This window comes from Pongo pygmaeus, chromosome 12 (genome assembly GCF_028885625.2).
Source record: "Pongo pygmaeus isolate AG05252 chromosome 12, NHGRI_mPonPyg2-v2.0_pri, whole genome shotgun sequence".
Lineage (NCBI taxonomy): Eukaryota > Metazoa > Chordata > Mammalia > Primates > Hominidae > Pongo > Pongo pygmaeus.
In genome coordinates, this window is record NC_072385.2 from 63,708,309 (window position 1) to 63,734,832 (window position 26,524).

Consider the following 26,524-nt stretch of genomic DNA (forward strand, 5'->3'; position numbering starts at 1 on the left):
GGTCTGTTACATTTCTCAAAAAGATCTTAACTCACAGATATTGTGGCTCATTGGGCTTACCTCCATATACTCCCCCATTTTTTCACTTCTTTCTCTGATTCCCTCACTGCTTTAGAGTCAATTCACATAATCATAAAAATTTAAAGCTGAAAGCGTTCATCTAATTCACCTAATTCAAAAGAGTTCATCTTATTCAGCACTTCTGAAATTTGACTCTCAACAGGCTTGTGACAATTTATTTTATGTCAACTTGACTGGGCCATGGGTTACCCAGATTTTTGCTCAAACATTATTCTGGGTGTTTCTGTGAGGGTTTTTGGATGATCCAATATGGAGGAGGGGCCCTCATACAATCAGCTGAAAGCTTTTGTTTTCAAGAACAAGAGGGCTGACCTTCCCAAGAGTAAGAGGGAGTCCTCCTGCCTGACTGCCTTGAGCTAGGACATCAGTTTTTTTCCTGCCTTTGGACTTGAACTGGAACATCAGCTCTTCATGGGTTTCCAGCCTGCTGGCCTTCAGATGGGAACTGCTCCTGGTTCTCAGGCCTTTGGACTCAGACTGGAACAAAACCATAGGCTGTCCTGCATCTCCAGCTTGCTGACTCCCTCTGAAGATCCTGGTACTTGCCCACCTCCATCCTCTCTCTCTTACACACACACACACACACACACACACACACACACACACACACACCTCTGTCTCTCTCTCTCTCTATTGGTTCTGTTCCTCTTAAGAATTCTGACTAATACATTGCTTTAATTAATAAAGCATAGTAGTGGGCTGGGCACGGTGGCTCATGCCTGTAATCATAGCACTTTGGAAGGCCAAGGCAGGTAGGTTGCTTGAGCCCAGGAGTTTGAGACCAGCCTGGGCAATATGGCAAAACCCCACCTCTACCAAAAAAATATTTAAAAATTAGCCAGGCATGATGGCACATGCCTGTAGTCCAGCTACTCAGGAGGCTGAGGTGGGAGGATCACTTGAGCCTGGGAGGCGAAGGTTGCAGTGGGCCGAGATCATGCCACTGCACACCAGCCTGGGAGACAGAGCAAGACCCTATCTCAAAAAAAAAAAAAAAAAAAAAAAAAGAATAAAATACAGGTTAGTGGAAGTGACACTGATTTCTGAGGCTAGATCATAAAAAATCATGCAACTGCCATTGGTTCTATTGGAATGCTTGCTTTCTGGGTGCTCCTTCTTGAAACCCAGCTGCCGTGCTCCAAGAAGCCCAAGCCACACACATACCTCTATCCCCTCTAATGAAAGCAACAGGTTCTTTTTTTGCGTAAAACAAAGTTGTTCATACCTCACAAACTGAATGGAACCAATCCCTCATTACGGTTATGTATTGGTTAAGAATACTGGGTCAATGGCCAGGCACGGTGGCTCATGCCTGTAATCCCGGCACTTTGGGAGGCCATGGCAGGTGAATCATTTGAGGTCAGGAGTTCAAGACCAGCCTGGCCAACATGTTGAAACCCTATGTCTATTAAAAATACAAAAACTAGCCGGGTGATGGTGGTGCATCCTGTAATCCCAGCTACTCGGGAGGCTGAGGTGGGAGAATTGCTTGAACCTGGGAGGGGGAGGTTGCGGTGAGCTGAGATCACACCACTGCACTCCAGTCTGGACGACAGTGAGACCCTGTCTCAAAAAAAAAAAAAAAAAAGAGAGAGAGAATACTGGGTCTAGATGCCAATTGGTTCAAATCCTAGCTCTGCCCTTTATTATCTTTCTGAGCTTGAGCAAAGTACTTGACCTCTCTGAGCCTCAGTTTCCTTGTTTGTAAAATGGGGATAGCAATACTTACCTTATGAAGTTATTGCAAAGATTCAATGACATACTTAATATAGAATTTAGAACAGTGGGCCGCGCGCGATGGCTCACGCCTGTAATCCCAGCACTTTGGGAGGCTGAGGCAGGTGGATCACCAGAGGTTAGGAGTTCAAGACCAGCCTGGCCAACACGGTGAAAACCCGTCTCTACTAAAAATACAAAAAATTAGCTGGGTATGGTGGCAGGCACCTGTAATCCCAGCTATTTGGGAGGCTGAGGCAGCAGAATCACTTGAACCCAGGAGGCAGAGGTTGTAGTGAGCCAAGATCGTGCCATTGCACTCCAGCCTGGGCAACAAGAGTGAAACTCCATCTCAAAAAAAAAAAAAAAAAAAAAAATTAGAACAGTGTTTGGTACCTGGTAATGACCCACTTTTTATTAGCTATTATTGTTAGTGTTATCTGGCCACAGCTGATTAGACCATGGGTTGGTTCCAGGACAACCATCACTGGGCTGGAAAACAGAGGCAAATGCCTCTTGGGGTTTGCTATTAATTTTACCCAGCAGGGTATACACTGTGTCAAGCTATTTTATATAGGTTCTATCAAATGCCCTCTTTGATGAAATAAAAATGCACAGTGAACAGTCCCTTTCACCTCCACGGGATTCGGAAGACAGTGGTTCTCTGGGATTGCCACACAATGGTCCTAATGTTGAGAAACTTGGAACCCAGGAGTGCTTATATAATGACGTCCAGCCCCAGGTACCTCTGCAAGAAACCTGTTATTAAAGGCTATCTGTGGGAATATTTTTAAAGAACATATCCAAGCCTGGCTAATATACACTGTAATATAAGACGCTGTCCACCCACTAAGGCCTGTCTTATTGGCGAAAGAGAAGAAAGCTGGAAGAAAGAAGCTGCAGTTCTACCAACCTGGGCATCCTGTCTCACGAGAGCATCGTCCAGATAATTTCCTTCATCCCTCCCACCCTGAGGATGAGAAAAACAAACAAAAAATAATTCGAGAGTATACATGAAGTTCTGGGGACACCATTAAGATAGCAGGTCTAGAGTAATGAGCAAAAATACCACGAGAAGTGGGGCTTCAGACCCAGGGAGGGAGGATAGACGTCCTCTAAATGTGCTCGCTTTATTAGCATGGCCCTGATGTGTGCCTAGAGGGCTGAGCCTCAGTGTGGCCCCTAACGTTGCACGAGTGCCTCTGCCAATAGCAGGAGAAGCTTCCCAGGGACAGCTCCCTCTGCTATCTCCTGGCTTCCCCCACCACCCCACTCTCCTCTGTGTCTTCCCAGCTGACTCATGCCTTCCTGACTGGCAAATCTACATTGATCCACCTCTGCCAAAATGGGGTCGGGGTGTGCTTGTAGTTCCAGCTACTCGAGGCTGAGGTGGGAGGATGTCTTGAGGCCAGGAGTTCAAGGCAGTGAGCTAAAATGGCACCTGTGAAGAGCTGGCCTGGGAAACAGCAAGACCTTGAATCTTTAAAAAAAAAAAAAAAATGGTGGGGAGGTTGGAAACAGAGGAGAGTCAAGAGAATATGGGACCTATGGTGGGACTTGAGGATCCCATAAAAATGTCCCCCTACCCCTCACCAACACCAGCTCACAAGAAGGCAGAGTGGAAGCCTCTGAAGAATGCTAACAAATGATAAAATGGGCTACTTTCCTCTAGTTTTTAGGCTATTTTTCTTGTTATACTGTCTCGATGTTCTACGGTCTAGGCATGACTCATCAGAGTGGTAAATATGGGAGGAAAAGAGAAAGTGGGAAAGAAATATGAGACACAGGCAGGCGTTACTAAGTAAATATTGGAGACAAGAGCAAAGTGGAAATTGGAGATGATTTCCAGGGTTCTGCTTCTTTAGGTGTAGGAGGAACAACAGCAATATTAACAGAAACAGGCAAGTCCAGAAGAAGAGCTGGTCTGAAGGGAAAATGAGTTCCGGTTCAGTCCATTAAGGGGATAGTAGAATATCTGTAACGAAACATCTAAAAAGCAATGTGAGATGAGAGTCTCACGCTCAGGAAGGAGGCTGGGGATAAAGATGCAATTGGGAAGTGATGTGAAATGTCTGAAGTCTCCAGCTTCCCTTTTCAGGCAACCCTGCCCCACCTAGCTCAGTCCTGCTTTATTTTCCAGCTGGAATTTTCCAGGTAGCTTCCTACCTGGTCGTCCAGCCTCCAGTTCCTTGCCACTGTTCATCCTACACGTCACTATTACATTACTCTTCTGAAAGTGCAGCTCCAGTCACATCACTCCCATCATCGTTGTCATCATCACGTCATCTACTGCTCCCAAATAAATAAGTGTAAACTCCTCCCAACATAGAATTCCAGTTTATCCTCCCACCCTGTTTCCAGAATCACCAGCCCAACTGTTTAGCCAGTTGTTCCCTGAACCCCATGTTCCCTGCCTTGTTCTTGCTGTTCTTCCTGTCTGGAATACACCCACCCACGTCTCTGCCTCTTGACATTCTAGTAATCCTCCAAGTCCTCTCTGAACCAGCATCTCTGTCATGAAGACTTTTCTTTGTTTCTACAACCAAATTTTCTCCTTGAATCTTCTTTTTCCTATGCGCCTCTCCTTTGGCATGTAATCTTTTCATGCCTTCTAGCAACTTGTGTACCTGATGTATTCCCTTATGACAATATAGACTCTTAAGGCCCAGGAACTGCCTCTGAATCATCTTCATAACTCTCAATGCACTGAGTGACAGGGGGACCTGGCAGGTATTAGGTACTTGTAAATATCAAATTAAAGTAGAACAAACGGGCAGGCAGGATTAGCCAGTCTCTCTGAAGGAGAGATAAGATAAAGGAACAGAGGGGTCTGAGAACACTACCTGGGGAATATCCACATGTCAGGGGCTGAAAGGATAAGAAAGGCTGGCAAAGCGGATAGAGTGGACATTTCGATAAAACCCGCTCCCCATCAGAAGCAGTCACTCACAGCTGACAGAGACACCAGCACTCGCTGGAACATGAACGATGTGTCAGAGCGAATGTCATCTTCAAGGCTCCGTCCATATTCTAGCAAGAGAGTGAAATTAGCTACTTCAGAATAAAGAGTCTTGCCCAATGCCCTGTCACACTCCAGAGCAATCTGTCCCTTCAAGACCAGCCTGCTTTTGGAAGCAGCTTATCATGAGGTTTTTTCACCCCACACACAGTTTTTCAAAAACTAAACTCTGGTAAAATGGTCAAGATCAGCTTATCCTGTCACAAGATATTCCTGTTTTTGTTTTGTTTCTTTCGAGATGGAGTCTCACTCTGTTGCCCAGCCTGCAGTCTGGAGTGCAGTGGCACCATCTCAGCTCACTGCAACCTCTGCCTCCTGGGTTCCTGCAATTCTCCTGCCTCAGCCTCCCGAGTAGCTGGGATTACAGGTGCGCCCCACCATGCCCGGCTAATTTTTGTATTTTTAGTAGAGACGGGGTTCTGTCATTTTGGCCAGGCTGGTCTCGAACTCCTGACCTCAGGTGATCCGCCTGCCTTGGCTTCCCAAAGTTCTGGGATTATAGACATGAGCCACTGCACCCGGCCGAGATATTCCTGTTTCTTAAAATGTAGGGTTGAAAAAGCTGGGTCTGAAATCCTCCCTCTGTGCTTCCTGCCACCCAGGGGTCCAATCTGAACGTGGTTCTCAGTGACGCAGACGGAACCACAGCTGTGGAGCAGCCCCTGCTGCTTCACTGATGGAAGGCAACTAGATAGGAGCTTCTGAACCCGGCTTTGGGGTGGGGCTGGGGTCGGAGCACTGTCAAATGCAAATCCTAGCACATGCCTTTCCGTCACGTCTCTCACTTGGAAGGTTCTGACAGGTTATCCACGAGAAGCTCCATGGCTGAGCACAGTGGCTCATGCCTGTAATCCTAACACTTTGGGAGGCTGAGGAGGGCAGACTGCTTGAGTCCAGGAGTTCGAGACCAGCCTGGGCAACATGGTGAACCCCCATCTCTACAAAAAATACAAAAATTAGCTGGGTTTGTTGGCACATGCTTATAGTCCCAGCTACAGGGGAGGCTGAGGTGGGAGGATCACCTCAGCCTGGGGAGGTCAAGGCTGCACTGAGCCATGATCATGCCACTGCACTCCAGCCTGGGCCACAGAGCAAGATCCTGTGTCAAAAAAAATAGGCAGGGGGAGCTTCAGCAAGAAATTAAAAATCACTTCTTCATTATTAATTTTTAAAAACCAAAAAAAAAAAAGAGAAGCTCCAGCCCTTCACAGCCCTCAGGGAAGAAAACCCTCATTGGGCAGATGTGGGGATTGGGTTACTAAATCCAGTCTCCTAAGGTTTAGAACCTCCTGCTCTGAACACTTCCCACAAAACTCTTATTGTGGTTGTTTTCTTTCTATAAAGGTAACACATGTTGACCACAGAAGACTTAGGAAAAAACAAATAAGTAAAAAGAAGGGGCAAGGCAAGGAACTCCACTGCAATCTAATCACCCAGAAATAATAATCACTGATAACATTTCTGTAAATACCCGTCCTCATTTTCCCCCACATACACACATTATTTTCATTTATTTAAAAAATACTGTGTTATTAACTGTGTTAATTTTTTAAAAATGGGATCATAGCATACTATTTTATAGCTTGTCTTTTTCACTTATATATACCACACCATTTAATAAATATTTTAATAATATTCTTGGCCAGGTGTAATGGCTCACATCTGTAATCCCAGCACTTTGGGAGGCTGAGGTGGGCAGATTGCTTGGGCCCAGGAGTTTGAGACCAGCCTGGGCAGCATGGCGAAACCCCATCTCTACAAGAAATACAAAAATTAGCTGGGTGTGGTAGTGCACACCTGTGGTCCCAGCTACTCAGAAGGCTGCAGTGGGTGGACTGCTGAAGCCCAGGAGGTCAAGGTTGCAGTGAGCTATGATGGGGCCATTGCATTCCAGCCTGGGCAACAGAGTGAGACCCTGTCTCAAAAAAAAAGGTTAAATAAAAGAAAAAATACTCTTTAATATAAGTTTTAATGACTACATAATAGTTCATTGTGTAAGTGTATAATATTTTGTTTAGACAATCTGCTACTGTTGAACATTTTTAGCTAATGTAGACAATACTGAATAAACACTGTGAGATCTAAACCTTTGTGCATTTTTAGTTATATTCTTAGGGCAAAAAGTCAGGCATTTTTTAAAGGCACTTCATATGTATCACCCTCTGGAGGTCTCTAAGGGGGAGTGAATGGCTGTCATTCTGATTTGGCTGGAGGACATACAGTCCAGTCTGAAGAGAAGAATTTGGGCCAGACGGCCCCTCCAGACCATTCCTTGGAATGCTAAGATCTGCTGGTGCCACCACTTTTGAACAAGTACCTTAGATTCTTTGTCTGATAATAAGGAACAACTTTCCAACTTTTAGGTTAATAAAATACTGCACTGGGTAGGCAAAATAGAGTGTCATCTTCACCTGAGAACTCTTAAGAAGCCAACAGACCGCCATTTGCCTAAACAGGGGTCTCCCTCAAAGCAGAGCTTGGCACCGAGGATCCCTCATGCTCAGCGTTCTATGAAAAGTCTAATCAGCAAACAACCACCCGCTGCTACCCTCATTCTCTAATCACAGCGAAACTTCAGCTAGGGCCTCTGTGGATGTCACGTACGCTGCTGGTAGGTTTGGCTTATGCGCCGGATCTCCTCAGGGGTCCGGGAGGCCAGGATCTCAATTAGGCAGCCCTCATCAGTGCCGGCTCCCTAAACAAGAAACCAGAGGACAGGGCTATATAAGCCAGTTTACAAAGCTGAGGCCCAGACACAGAAGGAATACAGCCATGAATTTGCAGAGAATAAAGACAATCCACTGTGTTCTAGCAACAGGGTTTGTTCACTTTTATTGTCCCAACTGAAACCCAAAGTGTTTGCTGTAATAATTATGAGTAATAATAAACATTTCTAGGCTGTTTACTATGTGTTCATTACTGTGCCCGGATAGGTACGGTTTCTGCCGTCTGGGGACTTAATTTTTCCTTGACCTCTTCTGCTCTCTTCCTCTGAAGGGCAGAATTTTCTGGCAAAGATTTTGTCACCTCTTTGCTTTCCCAGAGCCTGGCCCAGAACCTTCCACAAGTATGAGTATTTATTGACATGGTTGAGGAGGATAATTATACTCCTCGACTTATGATGAGGAGTACAATACACTGAAAATTTTTAAGTAGAACCATCCTAAGTTGGGGACCATTTATATTTGCATTACATACTTGGTCATTAAAATTCGGCAGACCCAGGCTAGGGCACAGTGGGTCATCTAGGGAAGCCAAGAACTCTTTTGCCAGAAGTAAGCCTATAGTAGACCTGGAGGCCCCCAAAGTGTCAGTCATAAAGTTACATATCTCAAAAGTAGTTAACGTGACCACGAAGTCTCTAGAGCTGTACTAAAAGCGACAATTATAATCACTCCCCATTGAGCCACAGGAAGGAGCAAATGATTCCCTAACTTTTTGGAAAAGAATTTTTAAATTATAATTGGTATAATGTAAAGTAATGATGTTTTCAAGTTGTCATAAATGAAGGAAAATCTTCTATACTTTACACCTGCCACTCTCAGAAGGCCTTGGTCATAGTTTCTTTTTTAAAAAAATTTAACTTTTACTTCAAGTGCAGGGGTACATGTGCAGGTTTGTTATACAGATAAACTTGTGTCATGGGGGTTTGTTGTACAGATTATTTCTTTACCCAGGTATTAAGCCTAGTACTCATTAGTTATTTTTCTTGATCCTCTCCCTTCTCCAACCCTCCATCCTCCAACAGGCCCCAGTGTGTGTTGTTCCCCTCTATGTGTCCATGTGTTTTCATCATTTAGCTCCCACTTGTAAGTGAAAACATATGGTATTTGATTTTCTGTTCCTGCCTTAGTTTGCTAAGGACAATGACCTCCAGCTCCATCCATGTTCCTCCAGAGGACATGATCTTGTTCCTTTTTACAGCTATTCCATGGTGTACATGTACCACATTTTCTTTATCCAGTCTACCATTCATGGGCGTTTAGGTTGCTTCCATGTCTTTGTTATTGGGTGACAGTTTCTTAAGAAAGCACATCAGCGTTTGCACCAACAGCACCAAGAGCACGAGAGGAAGAGCACAGACCTTCATGGCCCTTCGCAGCTCTTGCACGTCATACAGCACCGTGGGCGTCATCATCCCCACAATCACCTGCTCGAAGTTGCCACTCAGTTCTGACTTCAGGTCGTCTATCAAGTCCTGCAATTCAAGAAAGTAGCTCCGCTTAACTGCTATAGCAAATTAGACCAGCTACTCTCCAGGTGTGGTCCAGGGATGTCTGGGGTCTCCAAGACCCTTTCAAGGGGCCTGCAAGTCAAAACTATCCTCAGAATAACACTCAGATGTTATTTGCCTTTTCACTGTCATTCTTCCACAAGCATACAGTGGGGTTTTCCTAAGGCTATTTGACATTGTCTGTGCATCAACAACTGTCTGTTCAAATACTCCCCCCATTTTCAAGTACACATCTGTACAAGACCAGATTTTCTTCATATACCCCAACCAAAACCACATATCATAACAAATTGAAGTAGAAACAGATATGAGAAGCCATCTGTCTTCCATTAAGCCAGACATTAAAGAGATCTGCAAAATGTAAAACAATGCCAATCTTCTCACTAAATGTTTTTTTGTTTTGGGATATATAGCTATTTTTCATTAAAATGTTTTTTACAGTAACATAGAATATACTTATTATTTTTACTAAGTTAACGAATATCTATTTTTAAATGCCTTCAGTTTTAGTTTCTAATAGGGCAAATATCAAAAGATATAACCCACAAAACCCAAAAGTCCTAAAAAATTTAAGAGGTAAAGGAGCTTTGAGGTGAATATGTTTGTAGACACCGATGTAAATGTATTTGCCTACTTAACAATATGTCTTGAATATACTTCCAAGTCAATATTCACTGATAACCTTTTTAGCAGCTGTGGAGATTTCTATAGATATAGATAGGTGCAACATAATGTCTTTTTTTTTTTTTTTTTTTTTTTTAAGATGGAGTCTTGCTCTGTTGCCTAGGCTGGAGTGCAGTGGCACGATCTTGACTCACTGCAGACTCCACCTCCCCGATTCAAGCCATTCTCCTGCCTCAGTCTCCCAAGTAGCTGGGATTACAGTTGCCCACCACCACACCCAGCTAATTTTTTTGTATTTTTAGTAGAGACGGGGTTTCACCATGTTGGTCAGGCTGGTCTCAAACTCCTGACCTCAGGTGATCCACTTGCCTCGGCCTCCCAAAGTGCTAGGATTACAGGTGTGAGCCACCACACCCAGCCTAATTTCTTCAACTAGTCACCTGTTTCTATTTTTCTACTGTTATATACATAAGGCATTTAGTTGTATCTTTGTGATCATTCATGACTATTTCTTAAGGCTCAATTCCTGAGATATAGTTTCCAAATATAATTATTTGGAAAATGGACCAAATTCTAAAGATGTTTATTCACATTTCCTCCTGGAATGGGTCAGAGAGTTTAAGAACTTGTTTAACATCAATTGACGAAGAAGGAGCTGAATCGCTATTCTTTTTTTTTTTTTTTTTTTTTTTTTTTTTGAGATGGAGTCTCTCTCTGCTGCCCAGGCTGGAGTGAAGTGGCATGATCTTGGCTCACTGCAACCTCCACCTCCTAGGTTCAAGCAATTCTCCTGCCTCAACCTACAAAGTAGCTAGGATTACAGGTGCCCGGCACCATGCCCGGCTAATTTTTGTATTTTTTAAGTAGAGATGGGGTTTCACCATGTTGGCCAGGTTGGTCTCAAACTCCTGGCCTCGAGTGATCCGCCTGCCTCAGCCTCCCAAAGTGCTGGGATTACAGGTGTGAACCACCACACCTGGCCTCAAGAACATCTTTAAACAAGACAAAGGATCGATCTTTTAAAACACAGGGTCACTTAGGGAATCTAGATCAGGAAGAGACCCTGCTTCCTGTTGCTGCCAAGTCAGCCAAACAGAGCAGGAAAGACTGTGGCCTACCCTGCCGATGGTGCTCTTGTAGGCTGTCCTGATCTCCTGGCGCTGGGCGGTGTTGCGGTAGGCAAGGATGCTAATAATGGCATCTTCATCGGTGCCTGGGGGCAGAAGGGAGACAGCAGGTAAGTGTGATTTGAGAGAGGAATGAGAAAGCGGGTTCCTCTGTGGACATTGGAGTTACCCAAACACATGCAGAGGGCTTTCTAAGAAAAGAGGCCCTTATTCAAAGGGTTTGTCTACTTTTTGGGAAACAGATGCTAGGTTCAGGACGTAGCCTCTCCTTTAATTAGCTGTTTACTACTGAACAAAATGGTTAACTTTCTAAACATTAGTTTTCCTTATCTGCAAATGTGAATGATGACAGTGATTTCCCTCGATAGGCTGCTGCAAGTGTTAATATAATTAAATGCCTAGCACTTACTAAACATTTAATAAATGTTGGCTGGAGTAATTCTTCTTTCTCTCCTCCAGAATAGTTTTTTTTTTTTTTTTTTTTTTTGAGAGGAAGTCTCACTCTGTCGCCCAGGCTGGAGTGCAATGGCGTGATCTCAGCTCACTGCAACCTCTGCCTCCTGGGTTCAAGCGATTCTCCTGCCTCAGCCTCCTGAGTAGCTGGGATTACAGGGCTGAGCCACCACCCCCAGCGAATTTTTGTATTTTTAGTAGAGATGGGGTTTCACTATGTTGACCAGGCTGGTCTTGAACTCCTGACCTCAAATGATCTGCCCTCCTCAGCTTCCCAAAGTGCTGGGGTTACAGGTGTGAGACACCACGCCCAGCCATCTCCTCTAGAATTCTTTTCATGTCTTTTGAATCCCCTATCTCTCTCTTCCATATTCTTGCCTTTTCTTTGTTTTTATCTCTTTATCATCTCCTCTAAGTTTTGAAACAATTCAAACTTGTCTTTTAATTCACCAATTTGGCATTTTGCAGAGTTTAAATTGGCTGTTACTGCATTCACTGTGTTTTAAAATCTGGAACTATCTTTCCTGAACACAAATGGTTCCCTTTTAGAACTGCTGACAAATTACCATGATACAACATCTTACCAAAACTTTAAGCAAAAATTACAAATTAAAAATGTTCTAAGTTTTGCTTGCCTATTTCTTGCAGCAGCTTTAACGAGGAGACTTTATTCTGATTTTTCAGATTGGTCCCTTGTCTTTATAAGAGTTGGCTGTTCATAAAAGTTTGGTGAATCTTCTGTTTCCTCGTTGTTTGTGCTGTATGGGGGGTTGGGATGGGTTTCAGAAGTGATTCTATTGAAAATATTTCAGGGAGAAATGAAAAAATACAGCCTCACTTTAGTTATCCTTGGCAAGGTTAGAGATGCAAAAAAATGTGAGGTGTGGAGAGGAAGCTATAGAACTTTAAGTTTACATACCTTGGGGATCTACTTTCTGTTCCTTTTTTTTTTTTTTGAGATGGAGTTTCGCTCTGTCACCCGGGCTGGAGTGCAGTCCGGCTCACTCCCTCTCCCTCCCAGGTTCAAGCAATTCTCCTGCCTCAGCCTCCCTAGTAGCTGGGATTACAGGTGCCTGCCACCATGCCTGGCTAATTTTTTTTTGTATTTTTTACTAGAGATGGGGTTTCACCATGTTGGCCAGGCTGGTCTTGAACTTCTGACCTCAGGTGATCCACCTGCCTCAGCTTCCCAAAGTGCTGAGATTACAGGCATGAGCCATCATGCCCAGCCATGTTCCCATTTTTAAAAAGGAGAGGACGATCCATATAACAATCCATTCTCCCTTGGCACTCTCAGCTAGGAGGGGGTGTGGAGGGGGCAGAGAGGGTTCATTACCTTTTGTTCACTCCCTGTTTCTGTGAAAGGGATCACTCTTCCCCCCAGTCAAGCCAAGCTGAAATCCTCAAAATAGATTCAAATTTTTTTTTTTTTTGAGACAGAGTCTTGCTCTGTGGCCAGGCTGGAGTGCAGTGGTGAGATCTCAGCTCACTGCAACCTCTGCCTCCCAGGTTCAAGCGATTCTCCTGCCTCAGCCTCCCCAGTAGCTGGGACTACAGGTGCACGCCACCACGCCCAGCTAATTTTTGTGTTTTTAGTAGAGACGGGGTTTCACCTTGTTGGCCAGGATGGTCTCGATCTTTTGACTTCATGATCTGCCCACCTAGGCCTCCCAAAGTGCTGGGATTACAGGCGTGAGCCACTGCACCCAGCCCAATAGCTTTGATTTTTTTTTACCCTCTCCTTTCCTCTTCATTCAAGTCCACGGTCATGCAAAATGTTGCTTTACAGCCTCTTTTGCATTCTTTCACTCTTTTTATTTCCTATCACAACCATTCCAATTCAAGATTTCAGGGTTTCTTCTTAGACAAGTGCAGATGTCTGCTAATTAGTATTCTTAACTCCTGATTGGTCTTCCCAGAGTCTTGCCAGATTCATTTTTGTAGAAAGAAAAACTCTCACAATGTCCCTCCCCTGCTCAGAAATACACAATGGCTCCCCATCATCTGCTGGATTTACTTTAGGCGTTGCAGCCTGACATTTGAGACTCTCTACAGTATTCCATTCACGATTGTAAATAGCCACATAAAAGGACACTAGGCGGCCAAATTCATGGACTCAGCTCTTGAAATATTGTGCTTTACCCAACTGTGCTGCACTCCAGGCTCCTGACCTCCTTCATTACCAGTTTATTGGTTTATATGTCCCCTTAACCCCCTCCATTTAGCATCATGATTCTGGCATATGTTGTTTCCCAGCCAGTGCCTGTGGGTCATCCCCCCATGTCTGTGATTCTTATGGGTGCTTTCTCAGTAGCACCCCTAGAACCTCCTTCTGGTACCTGCTTTCTCAGAAAGCTCCCAACCAGCCTACTTCTGCTTTGCAAGTACCTCCTGCTGATAAAGGAGATAGAAAGAAATTGTTTAAGCAGATAGTGAGGGCAGGCCGGGTGTGGTGGCTCATGCCTGTAATCCCAGCACTTTGGGAGGCTGAGGTGGGTGGATCACTTGAGGTCAGGAGTTCAAGGACAGCCTGGCCAACATGGTAAAACCTTGTCTCTATTAAAAATATAAAAGTTAGCTGGGTATTGTGGTGGGGGCCTGTAATTCCAGCTACTCAGGAGGCTGAGGCATGAGAATCACTTGAACCCAGGAGGTGGAGGTTGCAGTGAGCCAAGATCATGCCAGTGCATTCCACAGCCTAGGTGACAGAGTGAGGCCTCATCTCAAAAAAGAAAAAAAAAAAAAAAAAACCAGATAGTGAGGGCAAAAGAGTCCTTGGCAGAACTTCCCTCGTAACAAAAAGCAGCCTCCAAAATCATTTTTTTTTTCTAACAAAGAGCAGTCTAAAGATCAAGCTACGAACGTAGATAAGGAAACTGAAAGCTTGCACAAGGGAATGCTGGCCGCTGCGCCAACAGAAAAGGGCTACCTGGGGGCCAGGCATGTCCACCATGGAAACTCCACCTTCCCTTTTTTGTTAGCGTGTGTACAGTAAGAAAGAAATGACCAATACAGTACAGCTCAGGCTGAAAACTCACCTGCACAATAAAAGATTGGGGTAGGGACTGTCAGAGATTCATGCCCTATGCAGATAGCACACCTGTTTCTAACTGGTTTTTGGTGCCCTATGTAGATCAGACATCAGCTCTCCCACCCCCAGCCCCTGCCACAGCTCATCTATAAACCCCTCTGCATTTCACCGTGAATCGGTAACCCATTTTTCTGGAATCCCTCTCTGTAGCAGAGAGCTAGTCTCTTTCTTTTCCCTATTAAACTTCCACTCTTAACCTCACTCTTTGTGTGTCTACATCCTTGATATCTGTGGCCATGAGACAACAAACCTTGGGTGTCACCCCAGAAGAGGCCACTTCACTGCTGCAAGACACTTTTCTGTGGATTTACCATGACTCCCCTAGACCTCAGCACATGCCATTCCATTCACCTAAAACACCTTGTCCCTTAATTCTGTTTATGGAAACTCAATCATCTCCCAAGGTCCATTTTAACTTCTACATCCTCCAAGAAGCTTTGCCCGATGCCCCCAAGTGAAATGGGATCTCTTCTCTTTGAACCCCAGTGGGATCTTATTTGTGCCCCTCTTGTCACTGTTATATTATGAATTAATCATAGTTAGTTTTGTGCATGCCTTAGCTGCATGCCTTAGCTGCATAGACTATTTGAACACAAGAACTAGGGATTATAATCCTTGTCTCCTCCAACAGTCTGCCTTGCATTGGCCCACACATAACAGGCACTGCAAAGGGGTTGGTTGTGCCAAATGTCTCCTCATCCTTTATATTGATAATTCTGAATGTAACATGGGCTACATTTTGAATTATGGTGTCCTTGTAATATACCAAAGAATTAGGATAAACTGAAAAAAAAGGTGGGTCCTATACCTTTCTCTTTTTATGAAAAAGGGAAAAGAAGAAGATACATAGATTCAGGACAATGTTCTCTTCAGAGACGGGCAGCAGCATAGAACAGTGGCTTAAACTCCAGCTCTGGAATCAGACTTGAGGCAGCTGATCATGCAAAGATGAAAGGAAAGTGTTCTAGGAATTACCTAGAATCCTGAATATACCACTTAATAGTTCTGAGACCGTGGGCAAGTTAGCCAACCTCACTCACTATACTTTACCTTCTCAACAGTAAAACAAGCTTCTGTCAGGATTAAAACAGATAACCCATGGAAAGCATCTATCTATATGTCTGACACAAAGTAGAGCTTAATAAACATTTGCTATTATTGCTACGGTTGTTGTTACTGTTAGCAACATTGAGGCTGAGTAAAATGAACTCTTTTTGGATAGAAAGATGGTCTCATGGTCAAGTGTTTTTACCCAAATCTCAAGGAGATTCTAAATAGCAGCTAAGAACCAGGGGATACTTCTCTGGCCAAAAGTCTACTGAGACAAGGTCTTAGGGGCAGAGGCTATGCCAGGTAGTTTGTGGTGCACATAGAATCACTGTACCTACCCAGCATGAAGGTGTTGGCCCCCAAGGAGCTAACTGGAGGTTAGCATGCTGAAAGACACTACCAGTGTTATAGGAGGCAAAAAGAAATTATTTAGGTAGACATTTAGGGTAAAGTGAGTCCCCAGCAGAAAACTTTCCTTTTAACAAAAAGCAGCTCAAAAATAGCTCCCTTTCTAACCACACACAGTTAAAAAAAATCACTTCTCTTCTAACAACAAGCAACCTGAAAGTTCAGGCTGTAAAATACAGATAAGACAGCTCGAGCACAGAAGGAGGGGTGGAAGTCTCCTGGGTAATCGCCAAACTTCACACTTATACAATGGGCCCCAGTAAAACAGTGGGTCTTAATAAGCACATTCCTTTCCCTTTAGGTGCACTAAGATAGAGAAACTAAAAGCAGACTCATGGGGCAGATGCCTGCAGCTGCAAGAAGATGTATGGGAACAGACACAGAAACTCTCCCTCCCAGATAAGCAAGACAAAGAAACACAGACTAAGAGTCAGGCTATGTGGTCAGGGAATGGGATAAGAGCTGATAAAAAAAATTCGGCTCTATACAGATAGCACACTTGGTCCCAGCTAAACCATCAGGCCCTAAGAGGATAAGACATCCCCTCCTCATGAGGCCCCTCCTCCCTAGACCATTTATAAAAACCCTGACATTTTTACTACTGCTTAGCAACCTGCTCGGGACCCCTTTCTGTGACTGTGAGCTGTTCTGTTCTTTTGCCTATTAAATTCCTGCTCCAAACTCACGCTATGAGTGTGTGCGTGTCCTCGACCTCAATATCCTTGGTCGTGAGACCAAGAACCTCAGTATTTACCCAAGACAACAAGGCTGCTTCATTTTGAGGGCTCGTCTGGGATTTGAAGGTGACTTCATCAGAAGGGTGAGTAAAGGAGCGGACTCTACTTTCATTTCCAAGGCTTCTTGTCCTCCGTTTTTATTCTCTCAAATAACTATCAAAAACACCGAGCATCTGACAGCTGATTAAGGAGCCACAAGGGCTGGCCACCAGTCTTGAAGACTCAGATGTGAGGCTTGCTGGGGAGGACCTAGTCAATCCCCCAGTGCCCTCAGGGTGCCGGGAATGTTGGCTGTGTCCAAACTAGTTTCTTTTCACAGAAAGCCTGGCTGTCGCATGGGGCTGGAATAGGTCCTGGAGCAACTGAGAGTTTCTGGCCAGGGCCACACCCTGGTGTTATTCAAAAGGCTCCTGGACTGACCCCAGCCTCTGACTGCCTGACTGGGTGTCAGCCACAGGATCTCCAAGTTTTCCTATTGCAAATCTTATTTTTCTCCTTTCCTTTCTGCAGTCACCATGTCTCTCATCTCCTCTCTGTATGCAATGCTGCAGGAATTTTTACAGCCCATGAAATAATTCAATTAGGCAGGCTTAGCAACCACCGTAGTAACCAGGAATGCAGGTCAAGGGACTGCTGTTTTTGTGACTTTTTACAGACAGGGGGATTCCATTATCCAGATCTCAAAGACTATTTAACTCCTAATGATAACACTTCTTGGGGTTGGGTGGGAGGTTATTTTCCCCCCAGTATATGCCCCTCTGCCCACTTAGGCTGTTTCTTTTCCCATGTGAGGAACCAGCACTGTCCAGTCGGACTGGATAGCCCCTCTATGAGGCAAATTAACTGTCTCCTGTTAGGAGGTATGCTGTGGGGACAGCATGCCACAGGTCAGACTTCTCTCTCCATCCTTTGTTTAAAGAGCATATGGAGGCAAAGTTACTTCCTGGTATTCCACTAGTACCACCTAGTAAAATGGGAATCCTCTCCATGAGGAATCTTGTCTGCCCTTTGCTAAAAGTCTCTGGCTTTTCAGTTCTCCTCCCTTTTACATCCCTCTAATAGAGACCAAACCTTATGCCCCCTCTGCAAGTGGGAGAACTCTGCTTTCAGCAGCGAGGAGGAACATGTCCTCCAAAACCAAATTTTTTGTCTCAGTACTCTGTTAGCAGGAAGGCCACCATTTGACCCTTAAGTTCTCTGAAGACATCCATTCTGCCTACAACTAGAATGGCATCTAAATAGAAAGGGGATTTTATGGCTGGAAGTTAACCAGAACCACCACCTAAGAATAAATCCTCTAGTCTGGTCCATAATAGCAGAGTATAAAGCTCAGTCCAGTACGCTCCCTCCATTAAGGGACCTTGCTCAAATGCAAGTGTTACATTATCTCTCCCGAGATCCATTTATCAAGAAGCCATGCAGGTCACACAGGTCTAGGAGGTCAGAGGGTAATTACCCAATTGTTAGGCAGAGGACTGAGGTCATATAGGTAAATATGACTAGCCCATTGATAGGTCCTCTGGTATTATGCTTAGGGGTCACACCTGCAACCATGGGGCTGCAATTATGGTGCTGGGACCCGGGGACCAAGGAGGGAGAACAGCCAGGAGGACTCTCCTACTGTGTCCCCTCCTCCCTGAGTCACATTGAAAAGAACCAGGAGACCGAGGAACACCTCTATTCTTGTCTCTTTTTCAAATGGGTAACAAGCCATCTTCAGCCGGCACTCCTCTGGAGTGCATTCTGAAGCACTGGGAGTCCTTTGACCCTAAAACTTTGAAGAAAAAGCAGCTTATTTTCTTTTGCACAAGGGCGTGGCCTTCTTACTGTCTCAGGGATGAACAGACAGGGCCAGCTGAAGGGAGCCTTGATTTTAATCTTATCCAACAATTAGATCTTTTCTGTAGACAGGAGAGCAAATGGTCCAAGGCCCCCTGTGCACAGGCTTTCCTTGCCCTGCGAGACAACCCAGACCTTAGCAAGCACTGCACAATTGACTCAGCTCTCTTAGCAATCGTATCAGGCAGGTCTGTGGAGAATAATTCCCCTAAGTTAGAAGAGCAAGTTTTGCAGGAGCCATTGGGGGCAGCTTCTAAGTGCCCCAGTCCTTCTAGTTTTCCTAATCTGGGGCCCCCTCCAACTGCAACATCAGCTTCTCCAGCTTCACCATCTCCAAAGCTCCCCACTGCCCCAGCTTCACTTCTACCCCTACAAGAAATGCCAGATGGAAGGGGCACCCCTAGGGTATATGTTCCCTTCTCATTACAGGACTGTAGACAAATAAAGGGAGACTTGGGCCAATTTTCTGATGACCCTAATAGGTAGACAGAGACCTTCCAAAATCTAACTCAAGTGTTTGACTTCACATGGAGGGCTGTTATGCTGCTTCTAAGCCAAACCCTCACTGCAGCCAAAAAGGAGGCAGCTCCTGATATTAGAAGGAAGCCACAGAAACAGGCTATAGGACCAGATAGTACCCTGGAAGATCTCCTGAAGGTGGCTACCTCAGTCTTTTACCATAGGGACTGGGAGGAGGCCCAGGAGAAAAAGAGAAAGTGACTAAGGCTCAAGTAGCTGCTTTGCAGGCTTGCAGAGTCCAGGATCCTCAGGAAGCATCTGCTAATTGCTACTGGTGTGGCAAGCCAGGGCACTTTAAGAAGAATTGCCCAGGCAACAAGAAAAAGCCACCTTGACCCTGTCCAGCCTGTGGTGAAGACCACTGGATATTAAACTGCCCTTGAAGATGGAGGTCACTAGGTCCAGAACTGGTCTCACAGATGGTCCGGCAGGACTGACAGGTCCCAGGGCTCAAACCCCTGGCTCCAGTGGCTCAGACGCTATCACTGCTCTGGAACCCTGGGTGATTCTGGAAATTGAAGGAAGGAGGGTGGGCTTCCTCCTGGATACTGGAGCCAGTCTCTCTGTTCTCCTGTCCAATCAAGGCCTCCTCTCTTCCTATAGCACAACCATGGTGGGTGTCTCAGGAAAGACTCTAACCCAATATTTCTCTCACTGTAGTTGGGGGGAACTTATTATTTACACATGCCTTCTTAATTATGCCTGAAAGTCCCACTCTTTTATTAGATAGAGACATTTTAGCCCACATGGTGGCCAGCATCCTCATGGCCCCAGGACAAACTCTTTGTCTTCCCTTAGTGAAAGCCTATATTAATCCAGAAGTGTGGACAACTGGAGGAAGAATAGGTCAAGCTAAAACTGCTAGGCCAGTTCAGATCCACCTTAAAAATCCCACTTCTTTTCCTAACCAGAGACAATATCCTCTAAAGCCAGAGGCCAGAAAAGGGCTAGAAGCTATTATTAATAACCTAAAAATGCAGGGCCTCCTCAGACCCTGTAACAGTCCTTGCAACACCCCAATACTAGGAGCATAAAAACCCAATGGGGAATGGAGACTAGTTCAGGACATCTGCCTCATTTATGGGCCATAGTCCCAATTCATCCAGTAGTCCCTAATGCCCACACCTTGCTGACTCAAATACCTGAAGGAACTAAATGGTTTATAGTCCTAGATTTAAAGGATGCCTTTTTCTGCATACCGTTACATCCTGATTCTCAATACCTGTTTGCCTGTAAGGATCCCTCCGGCCAGACCACGCAGTTAACATGGATGGTGCTGCCTCAGGGATTTCAAAACAGCCCTCACTCGTTTGGACAAGCACTGTCAAAGGACCCCTCTAAGTTTTCCCGTCCTCAGGTCAGCGTCTTGCAGTATGTAGACAACACTTTCCTCTGTGCCCCAATCAAGGAAGGCTCAGGAAGATGCTAAGACTTTCCTCAATTTCTTAGCTGAAAGGGAGTATAGAGTCTCAAAATCCAAAGCTCAGCTCTGTCAGACTTCAGTAAAGTACTTAGTTCTGGTCTTATCAGAAGGGACCAGAGCACCAGGTGAGGAAAGGATTAGGCCCATTTCCTTTGATAGTTAGGAAAATTCTTGGGCATTACTGGATTTTGTAAACTGTGAGTACCTGGGCACAGGGAAATGGCTCACCCTTTATACCACCTCATGAAAGAAACTCAAACAGTTAAAACTCACCCCTCTCTCTTTTGGGAACCTAAGGCTCAAAAAGCCTTTAACCAGCTAAAGCAAGCCTTCCTGGCTAACACGGTGAAACCCCGTCTCTACTAAAAATACAAAAAAATTAGCTGGGCATGGTGGCACACACCTGTAGTCCCAGCTACTCAGGAGGCTGAGGCAAGAGAATGGCATGAACTCGGGAGGCAGAGCTTGCAGTGAGCTGAGATCACGCCACTGCACTCCAGCCTGGGCAACAGAGCGAGACTCCGTCTCGAAAATAACATAACATAACATAACATAACATAAAACATCATCACATCACATCATCACATCACATCACATCACATCACATCATATCACATACCAGCCCTCAGTCTTCCCATGGGGAAAGCATTCAGTCTCTATGTAACACAAACGAAGGAAATGGCCCTGGAAGTTTTAACTAAGGCTTGAGGTCCAGCTCAACAGCCAGTGAGTTACTTAAGCAAGGAACTTAAAACTTGGTGGCCAAAGGATGGTCAGCCTGCCTCCAGGCAGTTACAGTGGAGGCTTTGCTGGCGCCAGAGGCCACTGGGTTAACCACGGGAAATAACCGTTTAACCCCACACAATGTGACAGGACTGTTGTCCTCTAAGGAAAGTCTCTGGCTAACAAACAATTGCCTCCTCAAATATCAAGCTTTGCTGCTAAAGGGATCTTCAGTCCAGTTGAAAACCTGCCCTTGCCTGAGCCTAGCCACTTTGTCCCAAAGAAAACTGGAGAACCTAAACATGATTGTGAACAGGTAAGTGGAGCAAACTGGGTAAAAGAAATAATAAGAATCACTGTTTGCATTCTTTGTAAAGTTTTAATTAATGAAAAAGGATTTTCTTAAAGAGCATTCAGCTTAATTAAAAGTGGATATCCAAGCAATGGGTATATTTAAAAAGCCTTTATGTTTTTCTCTTCATAAATCTTCTTAAATAAATCTTCATAAATCTGGAAACAGTTTTTTTCTCAGTTGACTGAATTGCTTTTTTTTCAGTGTCTTGCCACTCTTGGTGCACCTAGAATGACTTCCAGTGGCCTGGGACTCCTTGGGGAAACAGAAAAGGCACCACAAATCCCATTTTAGGAAAAATCTGTTTTCCTCGGAGCCCCTGGAATTGAAGGTGAATAAATACCTCTCAAAATCTGTCTTTGTCTTCTAGCTATGCTTGCTTATTAGGCCCTGGAAACTGTATTCCTAGCTCTGTTCTTAAAGAACCTCACTCAGAGGCCAATAATCCAATTGGGACATTGGCAAATGCAAAATCTTATAACTGCTGGATCTTCTTCTGTTTGTGTGGTTATATATGTGTTACTTGTACAATGCCTATTGAAAAAAGGAGCTCTAATTAACTGGCCTAAGAAAAATAAGCGCTTAAATCAAATATTTTTAAGGGAAAAGTAAAAGCTGTGGTACCTTTCAGTTCATGTGACTTTAATCTTTAAAAATAAAAAGAGTCTTAGGAATTATTGGTAAAATACAAATGTCTTCAAAGTATAAAATGTGGTCTAAATTATGCAGGTCAAATACTAGGTTTGCTAAATGTTTTAAGGTTGTAAACTGCTTTTTTTTTTTTTTTTGAGACGGAGTCTTGCTCTGTTGCCGGACTGGAGTGCAGTAGCGCGATCTCGGCCCACTGCAACCTCTAACTCCCTGGTTCAAGTGATTCTCTCCTGTCTCAGCCTCCTGAGTAGCTGGGATTACAGGCATGCGCCACCATATCCAGCTAATTTTTGCATTTTTAGTAGAGGTGGGGTTTCACCATGTTGGCCAGGATGGTCTCGATCTCCTGACCTTGTGATCCGCCCGCCTTGGCCTCCCAAAGTGCTGGGATTACAGGCAGGAGCCACTGCGCCTGGCCGTAAAACCGCTTCTTTAGCCTTTAAAAACTGTCAACTTGCCTGCTTCACAATTGGTGGGGCCTGGGAACATACGGAAGTAACCATGCCCCTAACTACGCTGAAAGGAGTCAAACATTATCTGCATCTAGCACATAATTAAAACAACCTAACAGGTTTTACATTAAAGTTAAAAATTACTAAAAGTTACCACTATAACATGTGATTGAAACTACTGAACATGGAATTGCATGCAAAGTGTGTAAAAACAGTAAAAGATGTTTTTATTTAAAGATTATAAGAAGGCATGGAAATGTATATTTTGCTTAGAAATAAAGAATTGTCTTAAAGTAGAAGGTTGAAGCAAATTGTAAAAACAATTGTAAAAATTAATCTTGCAAAGAAAACTCTGTGTGTGAACATATTAACTAAATGCAAAAGGGCATTATATGGTTTTTTCTGTAAATTAATCACTGAAATAAAAGCACAGCAAGTTTTTCTTAAAATGCTAATCTACTCTTTAGCAAAACTTGTCAAGTCCCACGGCTTATAACAGGTATGTGAAAATCTTACTTCATGATCAAACTGGTTAGAATTAAATAGGATTGTCTATAATGTTTCATTTAAAATTAAGTTTAACATTAATAGCAAACTAATGCAAGGGTAAAATTTAACTTTCTCTCTTAACACAGGATTTTCATGGAATAGAAAAGGCTAATGAATGGTTTTTGCTTTTTCAAATTTCTGGCTCATCATTTTGGCAAAAACAAAAAACTTATGGTAATCTAAAATTCTATTTTGTAATATCAAGTGTTTTAAATTTTAAATATACTTAACAGGCTTCCCAAAGCCAAACTTAGTCTCAAGTCTGTCTTTCCTAACCCCTGGCTTTTGGGTGCTGCAGAGGACCCCTGAAGCATCTAGAAGAGAGGTAAACAGAATTATTTAACATGTTGAGGTACATAAAATTGCCAAAATGATGTCTAATACTCTTCAGGTTATATTTTAGGGAATAATATTAACATGTGTTCCAAAACTATATGGGATGTCTATGGTTCTAGTGTCTGAATATGTGCTATTGCAAGTAAGGTTGTTATGTTGGGTTTTTGAAAACCACAAAAATAACCAAATTTCTTTGTCAATTGTATTTCTGACTGTATCCAAACTGGACATTTTGTCATTTACAGACAATTGTTGTTTTGTTTTAATTCTCTTCAAAAGATGGTTTATAATCAAGCCGTGGGACTTTAACAAGTTCTCTCCAATGCAGGTTTGTCATGACCAAAAAATGTATGGGACTCATAAAAGGCTAAAATGTTTATAAATATCAAAACAAAAGTTAATGGAATGAACTGAACTAATAGAAAACTAAAGCAATATTCTTCACTTATTCTTAGAACACGGCTAATCCTTATTTTATTTTTTAGAGTAAAAAAAACTTGTCTTAAGCTAGCTATATAGCCTTTGATAACTAAGCAAAATGTACTACTATAGGCAAAGTTTGGAGCATGTTTATTTCTCTCTGCCTAATTCCTCTAGAATTTGGAAACTAGTTATAAATATTCTTAAATTACAACAATATAGTTGTTTGAATCAGTGCAGCAAGAATCCATTTTCTCTTGCAACAAAACACAATCGGAAAAACTGGTTGTTTTACCAAGGCTTTGACTGGAAGGGTATGTTTCCCTTTAAGGAATCAAGCTTAACTTGCTGAGCCAATAAAAGCCCCTGGGGAAAACTGGTCTCACACCTGTCTACACAGTCTCCATACAGGGTTCCTGACCTGCGGTGAGTAAAGAATGTCACTTTCTAACAGGCCTAGGAACCCCATGCTTCTGGAACCTCAAGAAAGAAAAAAATTTATCCAACTCACAGGTATTTAAAAGTACAAACCCATGGCTGGGCTTGGCTTTAAAAAGTCCTATCTAAAATTCCTCATGGAACAAGGTTCCATCAAAGCCAATCTAAGAGGCCTATGTAAGGATGATTATTCTTGCTGTACTTTACGCAAATAATTAGGCCAAGTATAGGACTGAAGTCTGTTTTGCAAACAACTCAGTCCTATCATAGATTATTTTTAACAAAAATGAGGACTAGAGAAAGAGAAATTATGTTTTAAAACTTATCATACATCTGTTATTAACCTGTAGTCTCATCAGTTGTTTTTAAGTTCTTGCCTACATTTTAAACTAAACCTGCTTATTCCTGTCAACCAACCAGCAATCTCCGGCTGCAGCTCAGAGAAAACAGAAAGCCATGGGTAATAGAAAAATCTGGAAACATGTTCTAGTTCTGGGCAATTATCCTACAAATCCTGCCAGGTAAACTATAACCCCAAAGTTTCCCTCTTTTTTGGGAAAGCAAGACCAAGAAAGCTAAACAAAGCCAAGCCCCATATACCCACTTACAACAGCATAACCCATCTGAATGGCTCACAGGTATCAAACAAACTCTGTTGTCATGGTTATGGCCTGTAGTGCCCCCACTAATAATAGTAATCTTTTTTTTTTTTTTTTTTGAGATGGAGTTTTGCTCTTGTTGCCCAGGCTGGAGTGCAATGGCGCGATTTCGGCTCACTGCAACCTCTGCTTCCTGGGTTCAAGCAATTCTCCTGCTTCAGCTTCCTAAGTAGCTGGGATTACAGGCACGCGCCACCATGCTCGGTTGATTTTTTATTTTTAGTAGAGACGGGGTTTTGCCATGTTGGCCAGGTTGGTTTTGAACCCCTGACCTCAGGTGATCCACCAGCCTCGGCCTCCCAAAGTGCTAGGATTACAGGCATGAGCCACCATGCCCGGCCAATAATAGTAATCTTAATACTCGTATTTGGAACCTATATTCTAAACCTCCTTGTGAAGTTTATCTCTTCTCGCTTAGAAACCATCAAGCTTCAGATGGTGCTGCAAATGGAGCTGAAAATGAAACTGCCCTCCTACAAGGGACCCTTAGATCAACCCCAGGAGGAGCCCTAGCTGCTGTTTCCCACACAACGCCACTCTCCAGCAGGAAGTAGCCAGAAGAAATCGTCACCCAGTTTCCCCTAGCAGCAGTTATGGATTCCATTCCTCAGGGGGGAAATATGTTATAGGAGGCAAAAAGAAATTATTTAGGTAGACATTTAGGGTAAAGTGAGTCCCCAGCAGAAAACTTTCCTTTTAACAAAAAGCAGCTCAAAAATAGCTCCCTTTCTAAACTCATGCAGTTTAAAAAAAAAGCACTTCTCTTCTAACAACAAGCAGCCTGAAAGTTCAGGCTGTAAAACACAGAGAAGATGGCTTGAGCACAGAAAGGGAGGGAGAAGTCTCCTGGGTAATCACCAAACTTCACATTTACACAGTGGGCCCCAGTAAAACAGTGGGTCTTAATAAGCATATTCCTTCCCTTTAGGTGCAGTAAGATAGAGGAGCTAAAAACAGACTTGGGGGGATGTCTGCAGCTGCAAGAAGATGTGTGGGAACAGACACAGAAACTCTCCCTCCCAGATAAGCAAGACAAAGAAACACAGACTAAGAGTCCATCTATGTGGTCAGAGAATGGGATAAGAGCTGATTAAAAAAAACTCTGCGCTATACAGATTGCACACCTGGTCCCAACCAAACCATTGGACCCTAGGAGGATAAGACATCCTCTGCTCATGAGCGCCCCCTTCAGTAGCCCATTTATAAAAACCCTGACAATTTTACTACCACTTGGCAACCCGCTTGGGACCCCTCTCTGTGATGGAGAGCTGTTCTTTTCTTTTGCCTATTAAACTCCTGCTCCAAACTCACTGTGTGTGTGTCTGTCTGTCTGCAACCTTAATCTCCTTAGCCATGACACCAAAAACCTTAATATTTACCCCAGACAACAAGGCTGCTTCACCGGCCTTCTCACATTAAATTCCACATATTGCATATCAGTGCTGTCACAGCTGTGTCTATCACCACAACAACAAGCAGAGGGACTCGAGGCAAGAATGTGGACTTGGCGCTGATGACCCTGAGCTTGAGATGGGATCTGCCTAGTGTGAGCCATGGCTCACTTTCACTCACTATGCGACTTGGTGAGAGTTACTCGGCCTCTCTGGGTCTCAGTTTCACATC

At 43.8% G+C, this 26,524-nt stretch overlaps 1 protein-coding gene and 1 long non-coding RNA gene across 9 annotated transcripts in view; one reads left to right on the forward strand and one right to left on the reverse strand.

The window, feature by feature from the left end:
• The window catches only part of ANXA4 (annexin A4), an 85,428-nt gene that overhangs the window by 11,398 nt on the left and 47,506 nt on the right, over nucleotides 1-26,524 (reverse strand). For all 6 annotated transcript variants that reach the window (XM_054476753.2, XM_054476750.2, XM_054476754.2 and 3 more), the window contains 5 exons: nucleotides 10,793-10,887; nucleotides 8,901-9,014; nucleotides 7,421-7,511; nucleotides 4,748-4,827; nucleotides 2,711-2,767 (listed from right to left, as the gene is read on the reverse strand). In XM_054476753.2, coding sequence (XP_054332728.1) covers nucleotides 2,711-2,767; nucleotides 4,748-4,827; nucleotides 7,421-7,511; nucleotides 8,901-9,014; nucleotides 10,793-10,887 — 437 coding nt within the window. The remainder of the gene's footprint in view (nucleotides 1-2,710; nucleotides 2,768-4,747; nucleotides 4,828-7,420; nucleotides 7,512-8,900; nucleotides 9,015-10,792; nucleotides 10,888-26,524) is intronic.
• LOC129030895 (uncharacterized) lies at nucleotides 16,298-26,211 on the forward strand. 3 transcript variants are annotated; one of them, XR_010123090.1, is made up of 4 exons: nucleotides 16,298-16,623; nucleotides 21,601-21,727; nucleotides 24,136-24,317; nucleotides 24,663-26,211. It is a non-coding gene; the product is annotated as an uncharacterized LOC129030895 (long non-coding RNA). The 3 variants fall into 3 exon arrangements; XR_008500796.2 differs by lacking the exon at nucleotides 24,136-24,317 and having other exon boundaries at nucleotides 16,302-16,623; nucleotides 24,663-24,763; nucleotides 25,320-26,211; XR_008500797.2 differs by having other exon boundaries at nucleotides 16,302-16,623; nucleotides 24,136-26,211.